Consider the following 27077-nt stretch of genomic DNA (forward strand, 5'->3'; position numbering starts at 1 on the left):
AAGTAGAGCATGGAGTACTTTGTGGTGTGGGAGGCTTGGGGAGCTTGGTGCCCAGAGGTGTGTGGAAACCTGTTGCAGGATGGGAGGTCTAGACCTTTTCCCCCTATCTAACGCTGAATTGCCTGAGCCCTTCCCCACCCACTGCGCCTGGGTCCACTTATCTTTGTGTTGTTTTTCTGACAGACATGCCCAGCTGATAGAAGGTGTGGCCTTCTACGGAGATCACCTCATTTCGTTCAGCAAATGGGCCCAATTCTCACAACTGTTCAGACGCTCCTTCTCCAAATTGTGCGATTTGGAGAAGGGGCCTTTCAAATGATTGCAAGAATGATCTGTATATTACCTGTATAACATCTTCCTAGGAATGTAAGCCTGCCTGAGCTTTGCTCATTATGCTGTTGAATGAGTGTCATGTCAAGTATAGTAAAACCTTTGGTCATGAACGCTTCTGACAACAACCAAATTGGGTTCCAAACAAAACATTCACAAAATTTTTGAATCTGGTCACAAACACATACTCGGGTGGTGATCAAACATGAACCCTGACCCAGAAATTCCTGAAGATGAAACATTAGAAGATGAAGAAATTGCAAAGTTATGGAACAAATTATGGTCATGACCAGAGGTTCTACTGTATTGGGATTATTACACTAACATCTAACATTTCCTCCAGATTTTTCAAAATCTCTAGAATTTTTCTAAAATCTCCCATAATTCTCTGGAATCTGCAATCTACATAAAGTCCATAGAAAAGAATACAGTGTGCCTGTACCATGCATCCAAGCAGTTGAATTAACATTATTGGATGTAAAACCTAGATCTTTTATATCCAATTCAGATAGATATCCATTTACCTATTGTTTTGTTTCACAAAATATTGTTATAATAAGTATATAAAAAAAAGTATATAAAAAAAGTATATAAAAATAAGTAGTTTTATTAATACCTTTCACTGCAGTGTTTTTAATAATTTTATTTTATGCGTTACACATTTAAATAGAATTACATTTTTTACATCATTTATTACTGGCTGTCAGTATTTTTTTGGTCAAAAATAGGAAGTAAATAGTTAATTGTTGATACATTTCTTTCTTGCCTGTGATATTCTCCTGACATCTAGTGGAGACTTCAAAAATAACACCCTCTAGTTTAATAAATTATGAACTTGCAAAAATCCTGTATGTTCTGATTTTTGAAAAGAATAGCAAGTGAACCGTGTCCAGGGGTGGGATTCCACCAGTTCGCACCTATTCGCTAGAACCGGTTGTTAACATTCTAAGCAGTTCGGAAAACCGGTTGTTAGAAGAAATTACTGGCCTAATCCTGTAAGGAAGGCAGGAAGGAGACATTCTGGTGTTGTTTACAGAAACTGCCTTTCCGTTAATCCTTATTACATTCTTGGCAGGACTAGACTTCCTGTCTTAGGAACTTCTCTGGAGTTTTTTCCCCCTCCTTTGCTGGTACTTTGCTTATGTGGAGTGACCATTCAAAGTTACAATGGCACTGAAAAAAGTGACTTATGACCATTTTTCACACTTATGACTGTTGCAACATCCCCACAGTCACGAGAGGCCAGGCGAGGAGATGCATGCCTTGATGTGAGTGATATTGGCCACACCCAGCCAATAATACGACCAAGCCATGTCCACCCAGTCACATGACCACCAAGCCACGCCCACCACCTAAGCCAAGCCCACAGAACCGGTTGTTAAAAAATTTGAATCCCACCCGACAGTGTCTATTTGCTATAGTGTAGCGCATGCGCATGTACACACACACACACACAGAGGCGGGGGGGTATATAATGGATCATATACATGTGGATCAGTACCTTGTTTTAGTCCATGACTATAATAAAGATTGAACTGAATTGGATCAGTACCATCTGTGATAACAGTGAAAAATACAAGTCTCATCCTTTCCACATTATACATATAAAAGGGCAGAGCTTGCATCATAGTGTGATATCTGCCATCTTGCCCATTTTTACACTTTTATGAATACTGTACCATTGTTTTTAGCAAATTTCCTGTTAAGTGCCACATCCTAGTCATTTCAGAATCTAAATTTATCCTAAGGCACCATAACAGAAAAGACATTAGATACACGTTTAACTGAAGAGATCTGGAGCATTCCCATTCTGTCTGACCCTAGATTGGCAGAGTGGATGGGCTCCTTCCTTAATTAATCAATGTGATCTATCAGAACTTAGAAAGTTACTTCTGTTACAGCATCTGTAAGCTAGAAAAGACATCTTTCCAACTTACTGTGATGCTGTTTTCAAAATCATTGAAAACTTGGCTCTGGTCCCAGGTTTGGAGGTAGGAGGGCTGTTTATCCCATTGTTTTTCTCTTGGGGTGTTTTTTGGGTGTTGTGTTCCCTTCTTTCAGGGGTTGAGAAACTCTCATGATCTTCTTTGTTTTTATTCCTTTTATTATGTAAGAGTTGTCTGGAGTCAAATGGCCTCGGCATTCCACTAATTAAGTGAATTTATAAGAGCTAGATTCCTTTTTCTGTGTAACGCTTTCCTCTTGCTGCACACAAATAAATGTGGCTATTGAAATAACGGAAAGCACCGATGGATAGAATTAAGTGATTTATAAACAAAAGTATGTAAGGGTATGTGCCAAAAATAATTCACTTTTATCACTAACCTTTGAAGATTTCCAGTATCTTCCTTGGAGCCCATTCAATCCAGGTAGACATAACATCGTTAACAAACAAAAATGGGCAAAGATAGAAGCAAAATAAACTCTATGATGAAGATAGGAGCTTACTAATATTTTTCATTCCTCTCTGCCTTAATATGCTTATAGGACTGACTACAATCAAGGCATTGTTATTCTTACTAGAATTTAAGCTTAACGGCACCTGAAAAACTAAGGCTAGTTTTAATCGTGACTTGCAACCTCCACTCTAAAGTAAGATAAGCACATGTGCAGGGAAATAAAGGAAGTGAACTGAACTTTTGATAGGGAAAAAAAGATCAGGGAGCAAAAAGCCATTTTTTCTACCATGATTTTTACTCCCTTTTTTCCTATCAAAAGATCGATTCACCTTTCTTATCTTCCCACACATGATCTTGTCTCATGTTGGCTGGAGAATTCTGGGATTTGAAATTCATAAGTCTTAAAAAGTTGCCAAAGTTGGAAACCTCTGGTCTAAATATTTTAGAATATAATCCCAATTAACCAGTGCCACAATAGTTTACAAATCTGGAGGACATGAAGCTGGGGAAAAACAATGCACTTTCCTATGGAAAGCCAAGTTGCCTGAACTTATCCTTAAGCTGTCTAAGAGAATAAAAAAAACAAAAGCAAAGAAGTCCTTGGATAAATAAGGATCACATAAATGTCATGTGATGCTTGTGTTCAAACCCAACCTCTGCCATAGTTACTTCTGTAACATTCATTGATAATTGTGATTTGCAATCCTATTCTACTGACACGGGTTGGTTTAGAAACAAGGTATTGTTTGTCAGTTTTTTACAGGATACTCATTTTTTTCCTGCTCCCAACTAGCGCGCCTACCTCCTTTCCTAGCCACCACCAGCAACTACTTTTAGTTTATCAGGGAGAGGCTTTTTCTAAGCGGGCCAAAAATTCTCCCTCGCATAAATTGTGGACGAGCGCTTAGGTAGCAGGAGGGCAAGTTTCTGCCGTTCAAATCTACTAACGCTAATTCGTAATGTACTTAAAAATGTCTACTGCAAGTTATTAAGGAACAATAATAGGTAATTGAATAGCTTCCAAGGTTTCAGAGAGAAACGCCCCACTGCTTCTCGCGCCCAATGAAAACGCTCGTTCCCGCCCCTTTTTTCCTCACCATCCAATAGACATTAAGATCTCCCGCGTTTCCTCCCCGGCCGGTATGCGACGGGAAAAAAAGAGGAAATCGTGTCCTCTTTTCTTCTAACGGAAAGACTCACGAGAAGGAGGATGGTCGTAACCAATCACATCCGCCGGCAGCCTAACGAGAAGTTAGAGCAACCAATGGGAATCGAGCGCGCACTGTCGCTCGCCTTGCCCACCTTAGAATTCGCATTAGTTGTTGCGGGAGGCGGCAAAGATGGCGGCCTCTGCCAAGCGTAAATCTGAAGATACTGAGGCGGCGGGGAGCAGCGACGGCAGGACTCGCTCTAATAAACGAACCTCGAGGGAAAGCCAGTCGCGATCGGGCGATCGAAGCGCGGGTCCATCGTTCGTCGAGGGCGCTATCGTGAGGATCTCCATGGAAAACTTTCTGTGAGCGCGAAAGGCACACGGGCAGCGGCTGTACGGCTGGCCGATAACGGCGGGGAGGGAGAGGGAGGCGAGGGGCGGAATGAGGTGCAGTGGGCCTGGCCTCTTTAAGGGCTGAGAGGGAAACTTCGCCCTCCCCCCCCCATGACCAGAGGGTTCGTGGTGGCCTTCGGGGGTTTCTTTGGGGGTATCCCTGGGTGGTGTTTTGTCCGGGCGCTCTCAGGCTTGCTTACCGAGAGGGCCTTAATGCCTTCTTTTGTTATCAGCAGTAGTTGCCCCATCGCCCAAAAAAAGGGGAGAAAAAAAAGACCATTCTCAAAGATCTATCTCATCCTGGGAACCTTTTTTTTTTTTTTTTGAACTATTACCATCCGGCAGACGGTACAGAATAATAAAAACAAGGACAAATAGGCTGAAAAACAGCTTCTTATCCCAGGGCAGTAGCTCTTTTGAATTCTGCTGTATAGTGCAGCGTTGGTGCGGTGTGTGTGTGTGTGGGGGGGGGTGTTTCGGTTCGGTGTGTGGAGGGTGAAGGATGTGTGTTTGTGTTTATTTTCATGGTCATGATGTGCACTGAAGATGGTGTTTGATTTCGTTTTACGAGGTGCAATGACAATAGAGTGAACTAAAAATCGGGTTCATCTTCATTACACTTTACCTCAGATCCTAAGTGCGTGTCTAGGGATGTCCCATTGCCTTTAAAGGGAAATGGAGTAATTACTTGGAGTCGAATAGAGAGCCTGTAGTGGGTAGTAGGTAGCCCACGGTTTCTGATTTCCTCTTGCCACACCTGTAGGGTCATGTCCCATTGGCCCTCTATATAACTGGGGGACTCTCAATTTCCCTCAGGAAGGGAGCTTGGAAGTCGTCTAATCCAGGGGGTCTCCCACCTCGGCAACTTTAAGACTTGTGGACTTCAAATCCCAGAATTCCTCAGCCAGCAAGCTGGCTGAGGAATTCTGGGAGTTGAAGTCCACAAGTCTTAAAGTTGCCAAGGTGGGAGACCCCTGTTCTAGTCCAACCCCTGCTCAAGCAGGAGATCCCTTACCAGTTTGGACAAGTGGCTGTCTTCTTAAAAATCTCCACTGATGAAGCACCCACAACTTGTGGAGGCAACTTTTTCCACTGGTTAATTGTTCTCTCTGTTAGAAATGTTTCCACACACACACACACCCCTTAATCCCAGGTTGCTTCTCTGCTTGATTATTTTCCACCCATTGTTTCTTGGCTTGCCTTCTGAAGTTCTGGAAAATAACTTGACCCCCTCTTCTTTGTGACGGCTCCTCAAATACTGGAATACTTCTATCATGTCACACACACACCCCGGCCTACTCTTTCTTTTCTCTAAACTAGCCATAAGAGACTAGACTAGACATAGACTAGCTAAAGAGTCTCCTACCCTTTACTTAAAACAGCATTTTCCAAACCAACATCTATCTGATAGTTATTCCTTATAATTTCTTTCACTTGAAACCAGTATGGCTAGTTGTATTGGATGGAAGTGAAAGCAGTTTTAAGCCACTATATTTGAAAGGGAGAAGATTGGGGGAATCCAGACTTCAATTCAATTCAAAAAGATGGGCTTTCATATAAGTAAGCATGGGATTGATATTCCTGTGCAAATTAGATAGACCTATGGTCTTTTAGCTTTGGTGCGGTTACTAAATAAACATGCATGCAATGAGCTGAAAAGCTGAAATCCAGTAAATGTTGCTTTGGTAGTGAATAATATTGAATACCCTGGGACGGCTGCACAGCTACTATATTAAATAAAGGTGTGCTATTTCTATATTGATATTTATTATTTGGTCATTGATGCCTTAATTTGCAAGTATTTATGAAAGATCCCTGCTGAATCAGATTAGAAGTCCACATATACATGTTCATCCTACACTAGCCAAGCAAATATTCACTGTAATCAAGGCCAAATAATACCTATTTTCTGCTCTTGTTTCTCAATAATTAGTATTGAGAAGCATATTGCCCCTGGTACTGGAGCTAATAATTAGCCATAATGATTGACTGACAACCTTAATTAAAGTTGCCCAAGTGTGTGGTCAATGTTATACTATGAGAGTGAATTGACAAATGATTTGCACTGAAAAACTCCTTGTTTACTTTCTTCATACCATATAAGTATTACTACACTTGTCTTTTTCCATAAAGGACATGGATATAACTCCCACCTCTATAGAAGGTATTGTAAACGTTTGATGGTTAAAATACTAGCATTACAAGTTAGCTTTAGATAGAATTCTTGTTTCAGTTAAGACACATTAATTTCTTTGTCCTTTGATAAACTGGCATAGGATTTTATTTTTCTCTGTTTCGGAGTTAAAATTTAAAGTCAGATGATCTTAAATACAGTATCTATTTGTTAGCTTCTTTCTTTGCTTTATACCTTGCCTTTCTATTTTGACGAGCATTCAAAACAGTAGTGAAACAATTGGAAAAAAATGAATTATTGAGGGCATAACTTCTCCTTTTTATCTTTACAAATAACTTATCAACATTTCTTTTAAATATTGCTTTTCAGAACCTATGATAACTGTGTGGTGTTTCCAGGTCCTCACCTAAATATGATAGTGGGAGCTAATGGGACAGGTAAATCAAGCATTGTATGTGCGATATGTCTTGGATTGGCAGGAAAACCTTCCTTTATAGGACGAGCTGACAAGGTGAGGATTTGGTTTACTTCTGTTTGGAATCATATGATATCATTTGGACTTCTTTTAGGATATATATCTTTAGGTTTTTAAAAATAATTTCCATATAATACATAGCAAATAAATGATGGTCCTTTGTATGAGAACCTTAATGTACTCTTTTTTAGAATTGATTTTCATATTTATTAATCACATTTAACCCAAAATATAGCATTGGGGTATAAAACAAACAACTCTTTTTTGTCATCAGCAGAAATAAAAAAGATAAGAAGGATCCCTACTTAATCTAAACCAAGTGACAAAACCATGTTTTTAATGCGCTGTTAAAAGTCATTAAATGGGGGGAGGTCATCTGAATCTCAAGGGGGATCCTATTCTAGAGGACAGTTGCCACAACAAAGGCAGCCTGCTTTCTTGTTCCTACTAGAATATCATTTGATTAACAGAACCAAGAGAGAGCCTGGTTTATTTTGTCTACTTATTCTCCTAAACAACTTTAACCTCTGGAATGTTTTGTTGTCCTTCAGTATAGTTTGTTCATTGGTGCTACTCTTTAATTCGCCTCTCTCCTTTGTTATGCCAATACTGTATTGCATCTGCTGGATAGTTTTAACTGTAATGATTTCAAAAGTGACTAAACAGCAAATTCTGCTCTTTTTACTTTTATGCTACTTCCTAAATTGCATATTTTGTTATAAATACTGCACTGTACTGGCAGTTATGATTTCTGTCATGAGTTAGAGAGCTAAGCGCTGCTAGAATGTTGAGTTTAGGTAACCAAAAATGATACCTCTTTATACTTACTCTTCTCTGCATTCTTTTTTCATTTCACTGGTTTCCTATCCCAATTTGTATTAAACAACTCTACTTAAGTATTTCATAATATGCAATGCTATGCAATACTTATAAATTAAGGATCTCTGTGTATCTTTTCCTTTTGTTCAGGTTGGTCATTATGTGAAGCGAGGTTGCAATAAAGGAACAGTTGAAATTGAGGTGTGAGTAATGAGACTTGTTTATATGCCCATTTTCACAAGTGTACAGGTAGTATTCAAATTAACAACAGTTTTTTTGTGACCATTTGAAGTTACTGTGGCACTGAAAAAAGTGACTTATGACTGTTTTTCACACTTGCGACCATTGCAGCATCCTCCTAGTCATGTGATCAAAATTCAGACACTTGGCAACTGACTCATATTTATGACAGTTGCAGTGTCCTGGGGTCATGTGAACACCTATTTAAACCTGATTAGCAAAGTCAGTGGGGAAGCCAGATTCACTTAACAGTCATATTACCAACTTAACTGCAGTGATTCACGAACAACTGTGGCAAGAAATGTTGTTAAACTTGCTTTAAAATGTCTCACTTAGAAATTGAAATTTTGAGCTCAGTTGTAGTTAATCGAGGACTACCTGCACTTAAAAAATAATGTTGTTGAGAAAGTGTAACATTAAGATATACATGTTTATTTTAGTAGTACATATATAGTGCTAAATATTACCATAGCCTAAAGTAAGACATAACAATTATTTTCTGACCATTAGGTATAAGGTGCCGAACAATGTTGTAATCACACGAGAAATGTCTGTATCAAACAACCAGTCAATTTGGTTTCTTAATAAAACCCCCAGCACTCTCAAAATGGTAGAGGAACAAGTCTCTGCTTTAAATATTCAAGTGGGCAATCTATGCCAGTTTCTTCCACAGGTATGAATACTTTTCATTTTAAAGAAAATACAAATATTAACAGTTTCAATAAATGAAATAATAAATGACATGAGAAATCTTGTGCAAGATAAATGTTTGCTACCTGATAATTAGCTATTAGATGTAATAGGATAAATTATGAAAATAATAATCATTATAGTATCACCTCTTTCATTCCAATGTGTGCATGACATGATAATTGATTTAAATGACAAGAAAGTGGATTATGACTAAATGTTAAGAAAAATTATCGTAATGTTTGACAGGGAAATCAGTTAGATAAACTAGTTACTAGTTACTGGGTGTTCTCAAGCAGAAATTAAATAGCCTTCTTTTTTAATTGTTTTAAATCCCTGCATCAGTGGAGAATTGAATAACATAAATGGCCCCTTTCAACTTATGCTTCTATGATTTATTAGACTTCTCTCATTTATATTAGCATAACTGAAATACTTTCTCTGAATGGTACTACCGTAAATGGAAAATTCTTGGACAATGAAACTCTGCAGTAGATATGTCTTGGGTACAATCTTTTTTTTAAAAAAAAAATTTTTTATTGGTTTTTAAGACGAACATAGACAAAACATAAAAACATAAAGCCATCTTCCATATATATACATACAGTGTGCCGATACATACAGTGTGCCAGTTGGTTTACAAATTGTTTTGTGCTTCCATTTCATAGTCTTCAATTACAATTACATTGTATAAATTCTCGTATTTACAATCAAGTATTAAATACAATATCATTATTAATCATTTGACTATACTTTTATTCATTCATGTTTTATGGAATAATCATATTTTACTTAATTTGTTTTATGACAGTTCATATTATCATCTCAAATCTATCCTACAATCCTTTTGTAAATATAATAAGAAAAGAATACTTCTTTATATATTTATTATTTTCTAAGAAACTACATATTTCATTACCATGTTGATAGAATAGATCCCAAATTTTATAAAATTGTTTATCATCTTGTTCTCTAATTTCAAATGTCAATCTACTCATTTCAGCACATTCCAATATTTTCTTAATGATTTCCTCCTGTGATGGTATTTTCTCATTTTTCCAGTTTTTAGCAAATACGATCCTAGCCGCTATTAATACATTTTACAATCAAATATTTCAATTCTTTACTGTATATTTCAGGTAAAATTCCCAATAAAAATATCTCTGGTTTCAAGTCTATATGCTTTTTTGTGATTTTTTTCCAGCCATGTGTGGATTTTAGTCCAATATTTTTTGGCATCCGCACAAGTCCACCACATATGGTAATATGAGCCAGGTGTCTGATGACATTTCCAACATTTTTCAGATTTGTTCTTGAACATTCTTGCTGTTCTTGTTGGGGGGAAATGCCACCTTTAAAACATCTTATACAAATTTTCTTTATATGCTGTTGACATTGTCATTTTATAATTTGGGGACCACAGTTTTTGCCATTTCTCTAGATCAATCCCATATCCAAAATTCTTCCCCCAAGCAATCATTGTTTCTTTAACTTGTTCTTCTTCTAGTTTAATTTCTAATAAATATCCATACAATTTTTTAATCACCTTTTCATCAGTACCTGTCAAAATCTTATCTAAATCAGTCAGTTTATCATAGAAACCTTCTGTTTTAGAGTCTTTATCATACCTTGAATGTATTTGCGCATATGAAAACCAATTCATCTTTATACCTTGTTCCTCTAATTTTTGTATAGATTTAAGTTCACCCTTTTCATTCAATATTTCACCATATCTAACTGTTTGTTCCTTTTTATATATTATAGGATAAGAAAATGCTTCAATAGTCGATAGCCAGACTGGAATTTTCAAATAACATTGTCTTTTAGTCTTCTCCCAGTTTAACCACAGAGACTCCCGTATATAATGTCTTCGAAAATACCCCTGTGTTTTAGTTCCTTTATAGCATAAAAAAGCATGCCACCCCAACAACAGATCATGTCCTTCTAATGTCAACAATCTAGTATTTCTTAATGTTATCCATTCCTTAACCCACATCAAATTTGTAGCTTGGTAATACAACTCCCAATTAGGCAAACCAAATCCTCCTCTTATTCTAGCATCTTGCAAAAATTTTAACTTTATTCTCGCTTATTTACCTTGCCATATATATTTCAACACAATTTTATTTAAATCTTTAAAGTAATCTTTTCCAAGCCTAATTGGAATTGTTTGGAACAAATATAAAATTCTGGGTAATATATTCATCTTGATTGTTGATATTCTCCCTATTAATGACAGTTGTAAATTTTCCCATTTCGCCAAATCTAGCGCTATCTGCTGCTTAAGTTTGATAAAATTATTCTCTTTTAGTGTATTGCATCTTGCTGTCAAATGTATCCCCAAGTACTTGATCTTACTCGTGACCTGGATTTTCAATAGATCTGCCAGTTCTTCCTTTTGTCTTGATAGCATATTCTTTGTTAAGATCTTTGTCTTATCTTTATTTTCAAACCAGCCACCTTTCCATATGCCTCTATCTTTTCTATCAATTTTGATGCTGTTTCTAGTGGGTCTTTTAAAATGAAAACCAGATCATTTGCGAATGCTTGCAACTTAAATTCTTCCTTTTTAATTTTCATCCCTTTTATATCCTTTTCTTTTCTAATATTTCTGTTTAGCACTTCCAAGGTTAACACAAACAACAGAGGTGATAGTGGGCACCCTTGTCTTGTTCCTTTTCTTATATCGATAGAGTCTGTCAGTTCTCCCTCTATCATTACCTTTGCCATTTGCTTATGATATATAGCTTCTATTGCTTGAATAAATTTTTTAGCAAAGCCCATCTGTTCCAGCTGTAATAACATGAATCGCCAGTTCACATTATCAAATGCCTTCTGTGCATCTAGAAATATCAAAGCCATTTGTTTTTCAGGGTGTGCCTTGTAGTATTCCAAAGTGTCCAAGATTACTCTCATATTATCTTTAATTTGTCTCTTTGGCAGAAATCCATTTTGATCAGGATGGATAAAATTGTTTAAGTATTTTTCAAGTCTTTCTGCCAATATTGAAGCAAAAATTTTATAATCTGCGTTTAGTAAGGAAATAGGTCTATAGTTCTTGATTTGTAATGGATCGGCCTCCTCTTTTAGGACAAGTGTAATATAAGCTTCTGACCATGATTTAGGTATCTTCTTTAACATAACTTCATTCTAGCAATGGAACTTCTAGCAATGGAAGGTTCAACGATTCTTGTAATGTTTTACAAAATTCTGCCGGAAGTCCATCTGGGCCTGGTGCCTTTCCATTATTTTGCTTCTTGAGTGCTTCAGTTAACTCCATCATCGTTATATTGCTTTCTAACATTGTTTCAATCTCTTTAAGTATCTGGGGTAAATTAGCATTCTGTAAATACTGTTTAACTCTTTCCTCATCAATATTCTCTTGTGTGTATAGTTTTCCATAATAGTCTCGTATGATTTCCTTCTTCTCTTTACTTCCATAGCAAACTTGGCCTTGGTCATCTATTAATTGCAATATTTTCCTTGATTCTTTCTCCTTTCTCAATTTATATGTTAACCATCTACCTGGTTTATTTGCATCTTCAAACTAGTTCTGTTTAGCATCTCTGATTTTCTGTGCTAATTCTTCTTTTTCTATTGAACCCATTTTATGTTTAATTATATCCATTTTTAACCTAATGTCCTTTTTCTGTGGCATTTTCTGTAGCTCTTTTTCAAGTCCTTTATATTCATCCTCTAATGCAGGGGTGGGCAAACTTTTTGGCTCGGGGGCCGCATTGACTTTTAAAATTTGACAGATGGGCTGGGTCAGCACAAGATTTTTTGGGAATCGCCCCCCCCACCCTTCCCCCCTCTCTTCTCCTTCCCCTCCCCTCGGAGGCCCCCTGAGTCAGGAGTTGCTACCGCCGGCGCGGCTCCGCGCTGCTCCAGTCCCGTGTTGCCTCAGGAAGGGAAAGGCAAAAAGGAAGAGCCGCGGCAGTGCTTTGCAACGGGAGCGGCGGCACCGGAGGCTCAGGCTCAGCGGCTCCTGGTTTTGCCTTTTCCTTCCCAAGGCAACGCGGGACTGGAGCCGCTGAGCTGCGCCGGCGGTAGCAACTCCTGACAGCCCCAGCCGGACACCTGAGCGGAGCCCGGGCGGAACTGCCTATTGCTGCTGCTGGAGCACCGCCGGGTCGCCTCCTCCAAGCAGCCCACCCGCCCGCTGGGCTTACCCTCTGCCGCGTGGCTCGGGGCCAGGCGCGAGCGCCCGCGAGTTAAAATCAAGCCGAAAGTTGCTGGGAAGTTGCTCGGGTGCTGGGAGCAGGCTTTTAAAGTGCCGCCCAAGCAAAGTTTAAGCAGCCCGCCCGCCCACCGGGCGGAACCCTTCCCGCTCCTCGGCGGAAGACGCTCCAGCCTGCAAACTTTGCCTTTGCAAAGTTTAAGCCTGGAAGCCCCGGAAACCCGAGCAACTTCCCAGCAACTTTCGGCTTCCTTTTAACTCGCAGGCGCTCGCGCCTGGCAGAGGGAAGCCCGGAGCCTCCTCCAAGCAGCCCGCCCGCCCAGCGATTTTTTTTCAGGGCGGGCCGGATTGGACAGACCAACGGGCCGGATGTGGCCTGCGGGCGTGTTGCCCACCCCTGCTCTAATGCCTTAGAGCAGGGGTGGGCAACACGGCCCGCGGCCACATCCGGCCCCTGGTTGTCCAATGCGCCCGCCCTGAAAAAAATAACTGCCATTGGTCTGTCCAATCCGGCCCGCCCCTGAAAAAAAATCGCTGGGCGTGGCGTATTGCCCTGTGCCGCGTGGCCGCCAAAGCTGCAAAACAGTGCGGAGCGATCTAGGGGTAGGAAAGAAAAGAAATTTGCAAAGGCCTTGGCTGGGAGTTGAAATCACCTTCGAGTGCGACCTCTCCGATGGTGAGTCCCGTCGATCCCCCTTTTTTTCCGGGGCTTCCAGGCTTAAACTTTGCAAAGGCAAAGCTTGCAGGCTGGAGCGTCTTCCCGCCGAGGAGCGGGAAGGGTTCCACCCGCGGGCGGGCGGGCTGCTTGGAGCCACCTAAAGCTAGGCCGCTGCTGGTGGAGCCTTGCCCTGCCTTGGTGCCGTTTCCCGGCTCGGCGGTTCTGCTCGGGCGGCACTTTAAAAGCCTGCTCCCAGCACCCGAGCAACTTCCCAGCAACTTTCCGCTTCGTTTTAACTCGCGGGCGCTGGCGCCTGGCCCCGAGCCGCGCGGCGGAGGGGAAGCCCGGCGGGTGGGCGGGCTGCTTGGAGGAGGCGACCGGTGGCGCTCCGGGCTTCCCCTCCGCCGTGCGGCTCGGGGCGAGTGCCCGCGAGTTAAAATGAAGCCGAAAGTTGCTGGGAAGTTGCTCGGTTTTCCGGGGCTTCCAGGGCTTTGCAAAGGCAAAGTTTGCAGGCTGGAGCGTCTTCCTGCCGAGGAGCGGGAAGGGTTCCGCCCAGCGGGCGGGCGGGCTGCTTGGAGCGGGCTGTGTGCGGCTCGGGGCGAGCGCCCGCGAGTTAAAACGAAGCCGAAAGTTGCTGGGGAGTTGCTCGGATTTCCAGGGCTTCCAGGCTTAAACTTTGTTCGGGCGGTACTTTAAAGCCTGCTCCCAGCACCCGAGCAACTTCCCAGCAACTTCGGCTTCCTTTTAACTTGCGGGCGCTCGCGCCTGGCCCCAAGCCGTGCGGCAGAGGGAAGCCCGGCGGGCGGGCGGGCGGACTGCTTGGAGGAGGCTCCGGGCTTCCCCTCCGCCAGGCACGAGCGCCTGCGAGTTAAAAGGAAGCCGAAAGTTGCTGGGAAGTTGCTTGGGTTTCCGGGGCTTCCAGGCTTAAACTTTGCAAAGGCAAAGTTTGCAGGCTGGAGCGTCTTCCCGCCGAGGAGCAGGAAGGATTCCGCCCGGCGGGCGGGCGGGCTGCTTAAACTTTGCTCGGGCGGCACTTTAAAAGCCTGCTCCCAGCACCCGAGCAACTTCCCAGCAACTTTCGGCTTCCTTTTAACTCGCGGGCACTCGCGCCTGGCCCCGAGCCGCGTGGCAGAGGGGAAGCCCAGCGGGCGGGCAGGCTGCTTGGAGGAGGCGACCCGGCGGTGCTCCGGCAGCAGCAACAGGCAGTTTCGCCCGGGCTCCGCTCAGGTGTCCGGCTGGGGCTGCCAGGAGTTGCTACCGCCGGCGGAGCTCCGTGCGGCTCCAGTCCCGCGTTGCCTTGGGAAGGAAAAGGCAAAACCAGGAGCCGCTGAGCCTGAGCCTCAGGTGCCACTGCTCCCGTTGCAAAGCACCGCCGCGGCTCTTCCTTTTTGCCTTTCCCTTCCCGAGGCAACGCAGGACCGGAGCCGCGCCGGCGGTAGCAACTCCTGACTCAGGGGGCCTCCGAGGGGAGGGGAAGGAGGAGAAAGGGGGGGGCGATTCCCAAAAAATCTTGTGCTGACCCGGCCCGTCTGTCAAATTTTAAAAGTCAATGCGGCCCCCGAGCCAAAAAGTTTGCCCACCCCTGCCTTAGAGGCTAGTCTTTTCATGGTATTTCTTTTCCTTGTATAGTCTATTATCAAGCCTCTGGCATATGCCTTCATTGTATCCCATATGTTCTGGATTGATGTATCTTCTTTTTTGTTTTCTCTAAAGAAGAAAGCCAGTTCTTTCTCTATCCACTGTGTGAAGTCTTTTTCCTTTAATATAGTATGATTTAACGTCCATCTAGATCTTCTTCTTTGTCCTTTCCATTTAATTGTCATTGGATTGTGATCTGCCCAAGTACTTGTTTCAATATTTATTTCTTGAATATTAGTTAACAATTCTGTTGACATCCATATCATATCTATTCTGCACCATGATAAATGTCTATTTGAGTAGAAGGTATATTGTTTAGTTTTAGCATTTCTTTCTCTCCATGTATCTTTTAAGTTTATTTCATCTACCATTTTAAAAAAAGATTAAGGGAGAGTCTTTCTGTTTTGCTTTGTTGTTTTCTGTGCTGTATAGTCCAGTTTATTATCTACAATTCCATTAAAATCTCCCATCATAACTTTATTGGCATAGTCCAGTTCAATTATTTTCATATGTAATTTTTTATAAAATTCTTGATTGTCGTTCGGGGCATAGATTGCAATCAGGAGTGTTTTCATATTATTGTCCATTATTTCCACCATTAGTATTCTTCCATCGTCATCAGTATAGATCAATTTTGCTGGGATAATATCTTTAATGTATAAAACCACTCCTCTTTTCTTGCATTGTGTCAAAGAAGTAAATATTTTCCCTAATTTTGGCTGTATCAACAATTGTTCATGTGGCTTTTTGATATGTACTTGTAGGCAGATTATATCAAATTTTAATTTCTCTAATTTATGGAAAGTTTTCCTTCTTTTAATGGCTGAGTTAAGTCCATTTATATTAATTGTAATCAGTTTTTTCTCTTCCATGGTTATATTTTATAGTTAGGTTTAGCAGCTCTCGTAGATCTTGGTTCATGTTGTTCTTTGGCTTCCACCTTTCCACCTACTACACCTTCTTTTTCAGTCGCCATTTGGCAGTCCTCTTGGAATTCAATTGATGAGATTTCTTTTTCTGCCTCTTCCTCTTTCCCTCCAAAAAATTCTGTGTAAAATGATTCAGCTTTCTCAATTGAGTCGATTCTATGTCTCTGTTCTTGCCATGTGAACATTAAACTTTCTGGAATCAGCCATCTATAATTCACCTCTTTTTGAAGTAGCATTTTGGTCAGAAATCGGTATTCTCTTCTCATCTCTCTCACTCTTCTGGGTACTTGTTTCAGGACCACAATCTCCTTGTCTTTATATTTCAATGTTTTCTCTCTTGTCACTTGCAATATTTGCATTTTAATGGCTTTCTTTGTAAATCTGATGTGAACTTCTCTTGGTAAGCTATTTCTCATTGCATATCTTGTGAAGATTCGATAAATCTTATCTATTCCATCAATCATCTTCTCTTTAGTTATTTCTAAAGCTTCAGTCAAAATTTCTATGATTATCTCAGCTAGGTTTTGTCCCTTTTCTTCCTCTGTGTTTTGGAATCTGAGATAAAATTCTGATCTGTCCATCTCCCATCTCAGCATCCCACTTTTATCTTGTTTGACCACAGTTAATCTGCTATCAATATCTCCAATCTTCTTATCTCTTTGTTTATCTTCTTCAATTTTTTGGAATCTCTCATCATACTTCATCATCATTTGTTGAATGTTCTCCACCTTTTCATCAGTTTTCCCTGTTCTTTGTTCAGTGTTCTCTGTTCTCTTTTCAATATTCTCTGTTCTTATTTGAATATTTTGAATTCCTTGCATAATCATCTGCAGGGTCACTTTTTCCTGTTCTTTTTCTTGTCTTAATATTGTCTGTATTGAACGTTGTCCTCCAGATGGTGGAGAGGAAGAAGTAGAAGTTGAAGAACCAGGAGCTGTTAATTTCCTACTCATTTTGAGCAATTCAGAATCTTCAGGTTCTTCTAGACCTTAATCCACTTGTGAAATAACCAATTGCAATTTCAAATAAAAATAGTAGGAAAAAAGAAACCAAATAGTAGCAATAATAATAATAATAATAATAATAATAATAATAATAATAATAATAATAATAATAATAATAATAATAATAATAATAATAAATTTCTTCAGGTTCTTGTATACCTTAATCCAATCGATTGGCTAGATAGCAGTAAAAACTCAAAAATGGAAGAAAAGACCATAAACACACTCAAAAAAGAAAAAAATTGTTAAATCCTGAAAAAGGCGGAAAAGTAAAAAACTAAAAAAGAGAAAAGAAAAGTTATTCAGGTCCTTCCACACCTTAATCCAATTAAGAGGTCTCAGGTATAAAAGGATGCATAAGAAAAAAAGAAAGCCACAAAAATTAAAATAAAAAAACCAATATGGAGGGTAAATAGAAAAAAAATACAAGAGAAAAGGAAGGAAATCATCATACTAAGCTTCTCCTTTAAAATAAAATGCAAACGTAAAAAAATGACTTCAAAAGACAAAAAGAAAGACAAAAACAAGTTCCAAAAGGCCAAAAATCCAAATAGCTATTACAAAAAGTAAACTAATAAGGAGGGGTAGCTCAGCTTAAAAAAATAAAAAGAGCACACTGCACCTTGTTTGATTATCCAAGGCTTTTGTTAAAATTTATAACTCTCTTCTCCAGACTCTTATCACCTTTTTTTTTATAAGCTTCAACACCAGACCCCAGCTGTTGATAGAAACCCAGAAGAGCACCTGCAATAATATTCTCCCATGCTCTTCCCTCTATCTTATCAAATAGCAATGTCCTTGAAAAAGAATCTCAGTTGTTTCTCAGCTTTGTCTAGTCAAGAAAAAGAAATAGAATATTTCCAAGCCTCTAGTTGGCAGTGTTACAAAGTTCCTTTTGCTTTCACTTTCCCCCTCCTTTTCCAAACAAAATATAATAAAAATTAGTTAAAAAGGGAAAAAGATATTAAAAAAGATGACTAAAAGGGAGTCTCTAGCCTATAATATTATAAAGTCAAAAAGGAGAAAAAGAATAGGTGAAAGAAAAAAAAACAGTCGTTTCAAAATATAAAATTGTGTAGAAAATCCAGCAATGAGAAGAAAAAATAAATAAAAATATTACTTTGACATTCCTGTTTAAAATCGCCGCTTAATCACTTCTGTCAAAACTTTTACAGATTCTTTTCCTTAGGGTGTCCTTTCAAATCTTAAAATAAAAAAAAAAGTTCTCACCAAACCGGCACACTTTCTCTTTCTATTCTCTTTCGTTTCGGAGCTGTCCCAACTTCAGCAGCTTTAATGGCTGCCTCTTTGCTGCTGGCAAAAAGAGCTTCTCCTGGATCTACCAGGGACTTTGCAGTATTCCTGAGATCGACAGGATGTGCTCTTTACATTCACTGTCTCTTCGGGACGGTTTAGATCCAATTGGACCGTCCAGGAGCAAAGATATCGGCAGCGATCTGAGACCTCCAAGATCGCATGCCGTATTGTCATGACGCCAGCTCCGCCCTCCTCTCTTGGGCACAATCTTGTGCGCTGTGAGAAGTGTGAAATTATTTACAGTGCATACAGTTATTTAACACTCTCAGCTGAGTGACTTGCCTGTATGTGAAATACGCTGCTATTTCAGGGAAAACCATAGGACCATCTGTAGCAGTTGAAACTGTATTCTGGCCATGATCTTTGCTGGTTTGTCTCTGATTCCAGCATTCCAAAGCTGCGTGGGAAGTATATTTTGGCGATTGAATACGTTCTGTTGGTAAGCTGGAGAATCAACATGTTCGGTGTTCAAAAGCCTTGTTTGAGGTGAATGTGTTAACATATAGATGCCAAAGTTGTCTGGAGCCTACCGGAACTGCTATGTGATGGCTACTAGTCAGGAAGAGATAAAAATACTGGATATTTATATTAGTTCAAAGTTCATGTCTTTTAATGTAAAATATAATTGAATGCCTTTATAACATAAAATACTGCACATCTGCTTTGCAGGATAAAGTTGGAGAATTTGCAAAATTGTCCAAAATTGAGTTGCTTGAAGCTACAGAGAAATCTATTGGTCCACCAGAGATGTACAAATTTCACTGTGATCTCAAAAACTTCAGGCAGAGGGAGCGAGAACTTGAAGTAAGATATGTATTGTGTAAGCTTTACAGTTTTAAAGAAGAATATTGGGTTTGTTGCATTCTAAGAATGTACAAGATAAATTGCCTTTTTATTGAGAATATTTTATGACTACTCAAGAGCAGGAGTGCTGTTATCTTGGCTTATTGGCTTTGCTTCTTGTAGCTTTCCTTTATACTTTGCTTATTGTGGATCTTATTTTTAGCTTTTATGTTTTTTTAATTACCTGAGATTAAAAAACCCAAACAATTGAAGTTTCTTTAATGATTGCTGATTCTGTCCTTGTTCCTCAGAAAGACTTTTCTTCCCCCCCGTTTGTTGTATTTTATAACAAAAAATGACAAAAATACAAAAGAATAAGTATAAGAATAAAGAATAAAATAAAATATACCCAGAAATAAACAGAATACAAGATATATATTTGATGAGATAAATAGTTTGCAAAAAGAAACCCTTTTAAATCTGTATTATCAAATAAGAAAAAAAAAACTGGTAAGTCTTCAGAAAAACTTAAATTTTTTTTTTCTCTACACCTGAGTCCCTGGGAATAAGTAGTGAGTAAATGTCCAGGAATATATAATACCATTATACTACTATTTGTTTATAGTGTTTTTGTTTTATCTTACAATAACACTTTCAAAATGTCTTGCAGTACAGCAAAACTGTATAACATTTTTTTCAACTGCCAATATATATGGATCAATCTGTTATATGTTTTGCATTAATTTACTGGGAAGTTGGTTTCCTAGTGATTCCTATGATTACTTGAAATTTGATGCATATATGTGGTGGCGGCGCAGTGATTAGAATGCAGTACTGCAGGCTAATTCTGCTGACTGCTGGCTGCAAGCAGTTCGGCAGTTCGATTCTTACCAGCTCAAGATTAATTCAGCCTTCTACCCTTCCGAGGTTGGGAAAATGAGGACCCAGATTGTTGGAGACAATATGCTGACTCTTAAACAGTTTAGAGAGGGTTGTAAAAGCAGTGTGAAGCGGTATATAAGTCTAAGTGCTATTGCTATTTAAACAAGTACATTGGACAGTTGGAAATCATGATTATTAGATTTTTATATTTTATATTAGTTACAACTATTTTATTGAAATATCATTTTGCTATTATTTTGATAATTATTAAACAGCTATTTACTTCAATAGATTATGGAAGGCTTGTAAAAACTATTTTCTATTTATTTAGTATTTATTTCATAGACTAAAAAAAATAGTCATTTTTCCCAATTAAAAAAATTAAGCTGAAATGTAAATTACACACACCATTATTAATCATAATTCTTATTAGTAATGTTGCCAAGTAGAATATCAATTGTTAACATGATGATCAATATAGTATTTAAGTAGAAAACACAGGTATTCCTCAATTTTCAACCATTTGTTTAATGATCGTTTGAAATTACAACAGCACTGAAAAAAGTGACTTATGACTGGTTTTCACACTTACGACCATTGCAGTATCCCCATGTTCACATGTTCAAAATTCAGGCACTTGGCAACTGGCATGTATTTATAACAGTTGCACTGGCCTGGCGTCCTCTGATCACCATTTGTAACCTTTCCTGCAGGGAAATTCTAATTATGATGAACAACCATAGCAAAACTCATTTAACAACTGCCTTCTGAGCAATGAACATTTTGGGCTCAGTTGTGGTTGTAAATCGAGGACTACCTGCATATATTATATTATTGATTGAACATTTTCATTTAATAAATATTTGGCTTCTATTAATGCATTTATATGGATCTGAGCTGATTCAAAGCAAAGACCAGAAATTCTAATTATGATGATTTTTTCTGCATTATATCCAAAGTTATATTGGATTGTATCAAATGATGTCCCTTTGTTGAATGGTCATTGGTCCAGTGAAGATTTCCATCAATGTTAATAAGAAATGGAGGACGCTTCCAAATGGAGGGAGAATTGTTAAAAATTGCCTTTCCCATTCAGCAGGTGGAAATTGAGAGCAGATAATTGATTACAATCTACAATAGTGATCATTTATGTGATTACAACCTGTTGACCTTTCTGTTTTTAACCTGCACATTGCAGAATAAGTTCTATTTCTGGAGATAAAATTCCCATTTGCAATAATATTAATTATGTTCTTCTCATGTACATAATTGAATGAAGTAGATGGTAGAACAACAATAACCTGAGAATTACCTATGTTATTTTAGTCATGTAAATAATTTGCAATATCTGTGCTGACAGAATTTATGCACAGAAAAAAATAGCAATCTAGAAAAAATGAAGCAAAAGAATGAAAGATATAAGCAAGATGTGGAGCGATATCATGAACGTCAGCATCATCTAGATTCAATTGCAATGCTGGAGAAAAAAAGGCCATGGGTGGTAAGTTCCTAATTTTTATAGAGATTTGAAAATGTATTTTTAAACACAAATACACATTGCCATACACATGCACAAAAGCAAGGCTAATATAGCAAGAAAGTGTTGGAGTGAAATGGGGAAATTGATCAAATGTCAAATATCTGTAATCTGTATTTTTGTCTAACAAATGTCTGCTCAAGGTAACAAGGGAGATTGCAAGCTGTTGGTAAGTGTTTTAAATATGCCTTTTTGGTAATTTCCATGATTATCAAATGCAGAATTAATTGTAAAAATAGTAACATTTTCAAAATGAAATTATGAAAAATTCACTTTTTTCTCCCATTCCCCCAATTTGCCTCTAATATGTAGCTCCTAAAATACTTCTTTTCTTGGAATTGAGCTAAGGTTTTGTTTTCATCCTGCAACCTGATGTTCTTTACTATGTTTTTAGTATGGATTCTCTCTGTCGTTTTTTCTAGACTAATATGTTGTAAAAGTGAGGTGATTCTCTATTGTGGCAAGCCAAAACACATTAACCCACTATCTGCTTTAATTCTGATTGTATTAGGGTTTTTTTAATTCAAGGAAAACATCATGCTGTTTGTATTTTAAATAGCCTGTACACAATTTTAAAGTCATAGTGTTCCATTTTTCTATAATATTTTAAAACTTGACTGCAACATTCATACAAATTGAGATATGCTTATTTAAATACACACTATTGAATACTATAAAAAGGTCTGAGAGCCCAGAATTCGATTAGCTACATAAAATTTAATGTGATTTGTATAGCATCAGTCTGCTGGTTTAAAAAAGGTAAGAAAAATACCTTTGAAATTATAATTCCCAAATTAAAATCATAATACTTATGCTACATTAAAATTATAATACATAATGCTACATTGTTTCCTTTAGCTTGTTTGAGAAATCCATGGATATTTAATGCATGGCAGTCATCTTGACAGAAATAAACTTTTAAATATCAAAAAAAGGAAAAGATGAAAAAACAATGAAACCTATATTTGTTGTGTATATATACCAACAAGTGGTTCATATTCATTAAAAAGCAAACAATTGTGCAAGTATTACAAACAGCAATTTAAAATGTAAGCAGTGTTGTAATTCTGATCATAATGTCAAATAAAAATTTAGTTAACAGTGCAATTATAAAAGAGCATTCCTCCATGTGGTGGTTTTCTGATATTGGTTGTGTTGTTTTTCCTTTGCTAAGTAATGCCTAGTTAAGCTATTCTGTTTCAAGCTAATGTATAATAATTATATAAATATGAAATGTGAGCAAAGTAGCAAAATCAGATAGCATCATCCTATATATAGTTGGTGCAGTGTCACTAATTATTTTGCATGCATTGCTTTATAGATATATGAAGAAACACGGAAACTGTATGAAGAGGCTAAAAAAAACCGAGATAGACAGAAAGAAGAATTAAAAACATTGAGACAGACCCAGGCTCCTATGATTCATGAGATGAGAGAAGCTGACAAACAATGTGCAAAACTGGAAGACAAAATCAAGGAAAAGGTATGTTTTTAAGAGTCATTGTATCACGTTTGCATGAAATCTTAGAGAAGACAAAATGATTAATGTACATAGAAAAGTTATAGGAATGTAGCCTGTAGTCATGAAATTTAAAATTGAAACAGTTGATTAAAAACTGTCAGAGGTAATTGGGTTAAAATCATAGAAGAAAAGATTTCATGCAGTTTAACTTTCCAACAAGCCTCCATTTCAAGACTAATGTACTATGGGGAAGGCATTCTGGATCAGATATTAATCTGACCTCCACTGGATGTCAATTGATAATCTTTAATTAATCACAATATTTAAACATTGCTAATAAAGTAATAACTAGCTTTAGCAGAATTTAAACCACCAAATGTGTCCTACGGCCTTGGGACTTGAAAATCATAGATTGACTGAATCTCTAATTCAACAAACCAAAAGGCCTGCTCTTTAAATAAGATAGAGGTCTTATCCCGAGGCATAAGTTTTCTATTCCGTACCAATGTCCTTGTTCTATTCTGCATCTGGAGCAAATATAATTTAGGACAGTTAACTAATTCCTATTTTTAATATTAGTGTGCTGGTTGAAAACTTAGAATCTTCAACAAATGCATGTAAACTTCTGCCAACCATTCTTTTTAAAGCATTCACTGTTATTTTCCTGCTTGTGGAAGTCTATGATACAGTACAGTACGGTACTGAATGTGAAGAAAACGGAAATTTGGTCTCAGTCCAGTAGCTGTACCTATTACCAAAATAGAAACTCTGTTCTTAATAAATATTTCCACTTTAGGTTGAATCCTTAAAATTACTTAAGACGTAAGACTTCAGCTGTTCAAATTGCAGTTGATAAACTCAACAATAATAGTTTACAGCTTTGTATCAAGTGGTGATTATTCTCCATGAACTATAAAGAGCTATGAAGAATAATGTATATACTGTAGTATAGTGTGTTCACATTATGTTCATGCTCCCTGGTGCTATATTAGTTGGTAAATTCAGTAGAACACACTGCTAACGTAAAATTATCTTTTATAGATTGCAGCAATCAAAGAAACATCTCAGAAATGTAAACAGCAACAGGATGCTTTGGAGAAAAAAGACAAGCAAGTAAGACTTTGACTTGTAGTTGCAAGTAATTCTCACTTAACACTGGTAATTGGGACTGGCAACTCCATTGCTAAGCAATGTGTCATGTGACCACGCCAGCTTATGGTGGCAGTTCTGGCAGTTCCAGTTGTCATCATTAGGTGAATCCTGTGTGATACCATTTGTGATCACCATTTGTGACCTCCTGCCAGCTTCCCAAATGAGTTTGCTTGTTGGAAGCCAGGAGAGAAGATCACAAATGGCAGACACAGGACATAGCAATTGTTTGTCCTTTGTTTAGCGCCATTGTAATTTTGAACAGTCACTGAATGAGTGGCTTTTAAAGGGACATCATCTATAGTAGCATCGTTTTGCTGACTGAATAGGTTCTTGTTCCTCTCCAATCTCACCTATTACCCAAACCAACCTAAGGAGCTGGAGTGGGAAGAAGAGGAGTCTCATTGTATAAATGGCAGTCTGCAGTATTAATCATTCAGTCTTGTCACAACATTCAAGAATATAAATGTTAAATTTTACTATGATAATCACTGCATATTTTACTTTTACAAGTACTTCAGGGATCTTAAAAAGTGTAATACAATGCCCTCATAAAATGAGTTTATGTATATCACCCAGGCAAAGCACTTTCTAATTCGGTCAACTCGCTCTAGCCTCTATTCTCCCTTGTCTTGGCAAGTTTACTGTGGACTGGTGCAGGCAGAGTTTATATATCGGGATTTCTTGATTTCCTAGACCAGGGGTATCAAACTGGCAGCCCGTGGGTCAGATGTGTCACACGCAGGCCATGCCACCCCAGCTCGGTGAAGGAAAAAATGTTGTAAAACACATGACAGCAACGTGACACCACAAGTTTGACACCTGTGCCCTAGACCAAGTCCACTGTGACTGTATCCTAGCAAAGCTGGAGCAGGTTTTGACAATGCTGCTCCTTTTCCTGTTTAAGCCTGATTGACCAAAAAAATGTTTGCATCCAGACCTCCAGTTGTTTGTGAGTTGTTTCCCTTCAAGACCACAGTTCACAATTAGATAAGAGGTGGGCACCTTGGAATTCTATTGGAATTCTATATCATTTCCCAGTCATATATGCCAGCCTGTTTTGTTTACTTTACCTCTACTGTGCAAAATAATAAGTTTGGGATCACCCAGATTTGAAATTTTGGAATTGAGCGACAGAACAACTTTCATTGTGGTTGTAAGAGTACTGTAATTAAAACAACAAGTGTTTTGCCATTTTTCTTTGAGATTTTATAATGGAAACTTACTTTTTTATTGGCATTTCTGGAGAATATTTCTTTGCATTTTTTAGATTGAAGATATTAAACTAGATTTAAGGATGAAACAAGAGGCAGAAATGGATCGCCAGAGGAGAATACAAAATACTCGTAAGATGATAGAAGACTGGACCAGTGAGCTTGAAAACACAGAGAATGCTGAGAACATTCAGCCTTTAATGAATTCTCTTAATGCCAACCTTAGACAGTTGGAGGAAGAGAAGGCAAATATTGATAGTGAACTAAACGATCTCCGTAAGGAAAAGGAGAACTTGCTAAAAGAAAGAAAAGGTAAAGATGCTAAAGTATATTTTTGCCATTCATACAACCTGAGTTCCAAACAAATAAACATATTGATAACTGACAACTTACCTACTCTGTCCAGAGGGAAGATGTGATGTTTCTCTTTTCTTACCTGTTCCATGGCAGGATCCAAGCAGTTTATTTGCTAAACTTTGCTTCTTGGCACCAACCAAGCATTTCTGTCTGAATATCTTTAACATTTAATTTTTCACATTATACTTCTTTATGGAATATTCTTAGAAATTCTAAGACTTGCTAGATGTTGGGGAATAACTTTGTGGAATTCAGTTTATATAAGCATGTAAAAACATATTTTGTCTTATTCTCTAGTTATAATTTATACTAACAGAATGATTGGTGTTGAGGAAAAGGGTCCTATTGCTATGAGAGCTAGATTCTTAGGCATCTTTTGAATAGCAGTTATACATTTGTTTTCTGATGAAAATTCAGCAACTCTTGTTGGATAATTTCATAGGAATAGTTCATAAGTCTCCATTGTTTTTACAAACATTAACCTCTGTTAGAAGAGCAGAAAAGTATCAAATTAAGTATGCTTTCACAATACACAGTAAAATGGGAGGGAGGCTATATTTGTAATCATATATTACAGTAAATATATCAGGGTTATTAAAATTACAGATATAGAAGATCGCATTACTCAATTTGAAAATCTGATGAATATAAAGGAAGAGAAGCTGAAAGGGAGATTCCAAGATACACACAGTGCTCTTATGTGGCTAAGAAAGAATAGACACCGATTTAAAAAAAGCGTCTGTGACCCTCTGTTACTTTCAGTAAGCTGACCCACTTCAGTGTTATTACTAAAATTTAATCATTATTTCCGTTATAATCTTATTTTTAAAACCTTTCCCAAACAATACATTATTGTATTATCAACTACTGTGTTTCTCATAAAATAAGGCCGGGCCTTATTTTTTTTTGAGCCCCGAAAAAACGGCTAGGCTGTCTTTTTGGGGGTGACTTAATTCCCCCCCTTTCATCCTCATCTAGAGCGCCCCGCGGCAACAGTGGCAGGTGCCAAAGGTCTTGGGTCTGCAGCAAAGGTGTTTGGTGGGAGTAGGGAGCTCTCTGCGCTTCGCCATGATCACCCGTTAGGAGTGGCTGGTGGCGAGGAATTGCTGCCTACGGGGCGCTCCTAACGGCAAGTCCCCCCACCCTTCCCCCCATTTTGCATGTTCTAATATAGGCCTAAATTTGGGGGGAGGGGCTTAATTTGATTTTATGCCTAGAAAACATGCTGGGTCTTCCTATTGGTGGAGGCCGTATTGTTGGAGAAACATGGTAGGATATGAGTATTTTGACATCTTAATTTAGCTATGTCGATATAATTTGTCGCATGAAATTTA

At 38.3% G+C, this 27077-nt stretch overlaps 1 protein-coding gene across 1 annotated transcript in view; it reads left to right on the forward strand.

The window, feature by feature from the left end:
- Positions 1 to 4038: 4038 nt before the first annotated feature.
- Positions 4039 to 27077, forward strand: part of SMC5 (structural maintenance of chromosomes 5) — a 55523-nt gene continuing 32484 nt past the window's right edge. The window contains exons 1-10 of the mRNA XM_026675358.2: positions 4039 to 4245; positions 6779 to 6920; positions 7854 to 7906; positions 8454 to 8616; positions 19029 to 19163; positions 21385 to 21525; positions 22883 to 23044; positions 24065 to 24136; positions 25443 to 25698; positions 26350 to 26504. Coding sequence (XP_026531143.2) covers positions 4070 to 4245; positions 6779 to 6920; positions 7854 to 7906; positions 8454 to 8616; positions 19029 to 19163; positions 21385 to 21525; positions 22883 to 23044; positions 24065 to 24136; positions 25443 to 25698; positions 26350 to 26504 — 1455 coding nt within the window. The 5' untranslated portion in view covers positions 4039 to 4069. The remainder of the gene's footprint in view (positions 4246 to 6778; positions 6921 to 7853; positions 7907 to 8453; positions 8617 to 19028; positions 19164 to 21384; positions 21526 to 22882; positions 23045 to 24064; positions 24137 to 25442; positions 25699 to 26349; positions 26505 to 27077) is intronic.

Source organism: Notechis scutatus, chromosome 2 (assembly GCF_049901735.1).
Source record: "Notechis scutatus isolate UNSWTSFEM ecotype Mainland chromosome 2, rNotScu1.2, whole genome shotgun sequence".
Lineage (NCBI taxonomy): Eukaryota > Metazoa > Chordata > Lepidosauria > Squamata > Elapidae > Notechis > Notechis scutatus.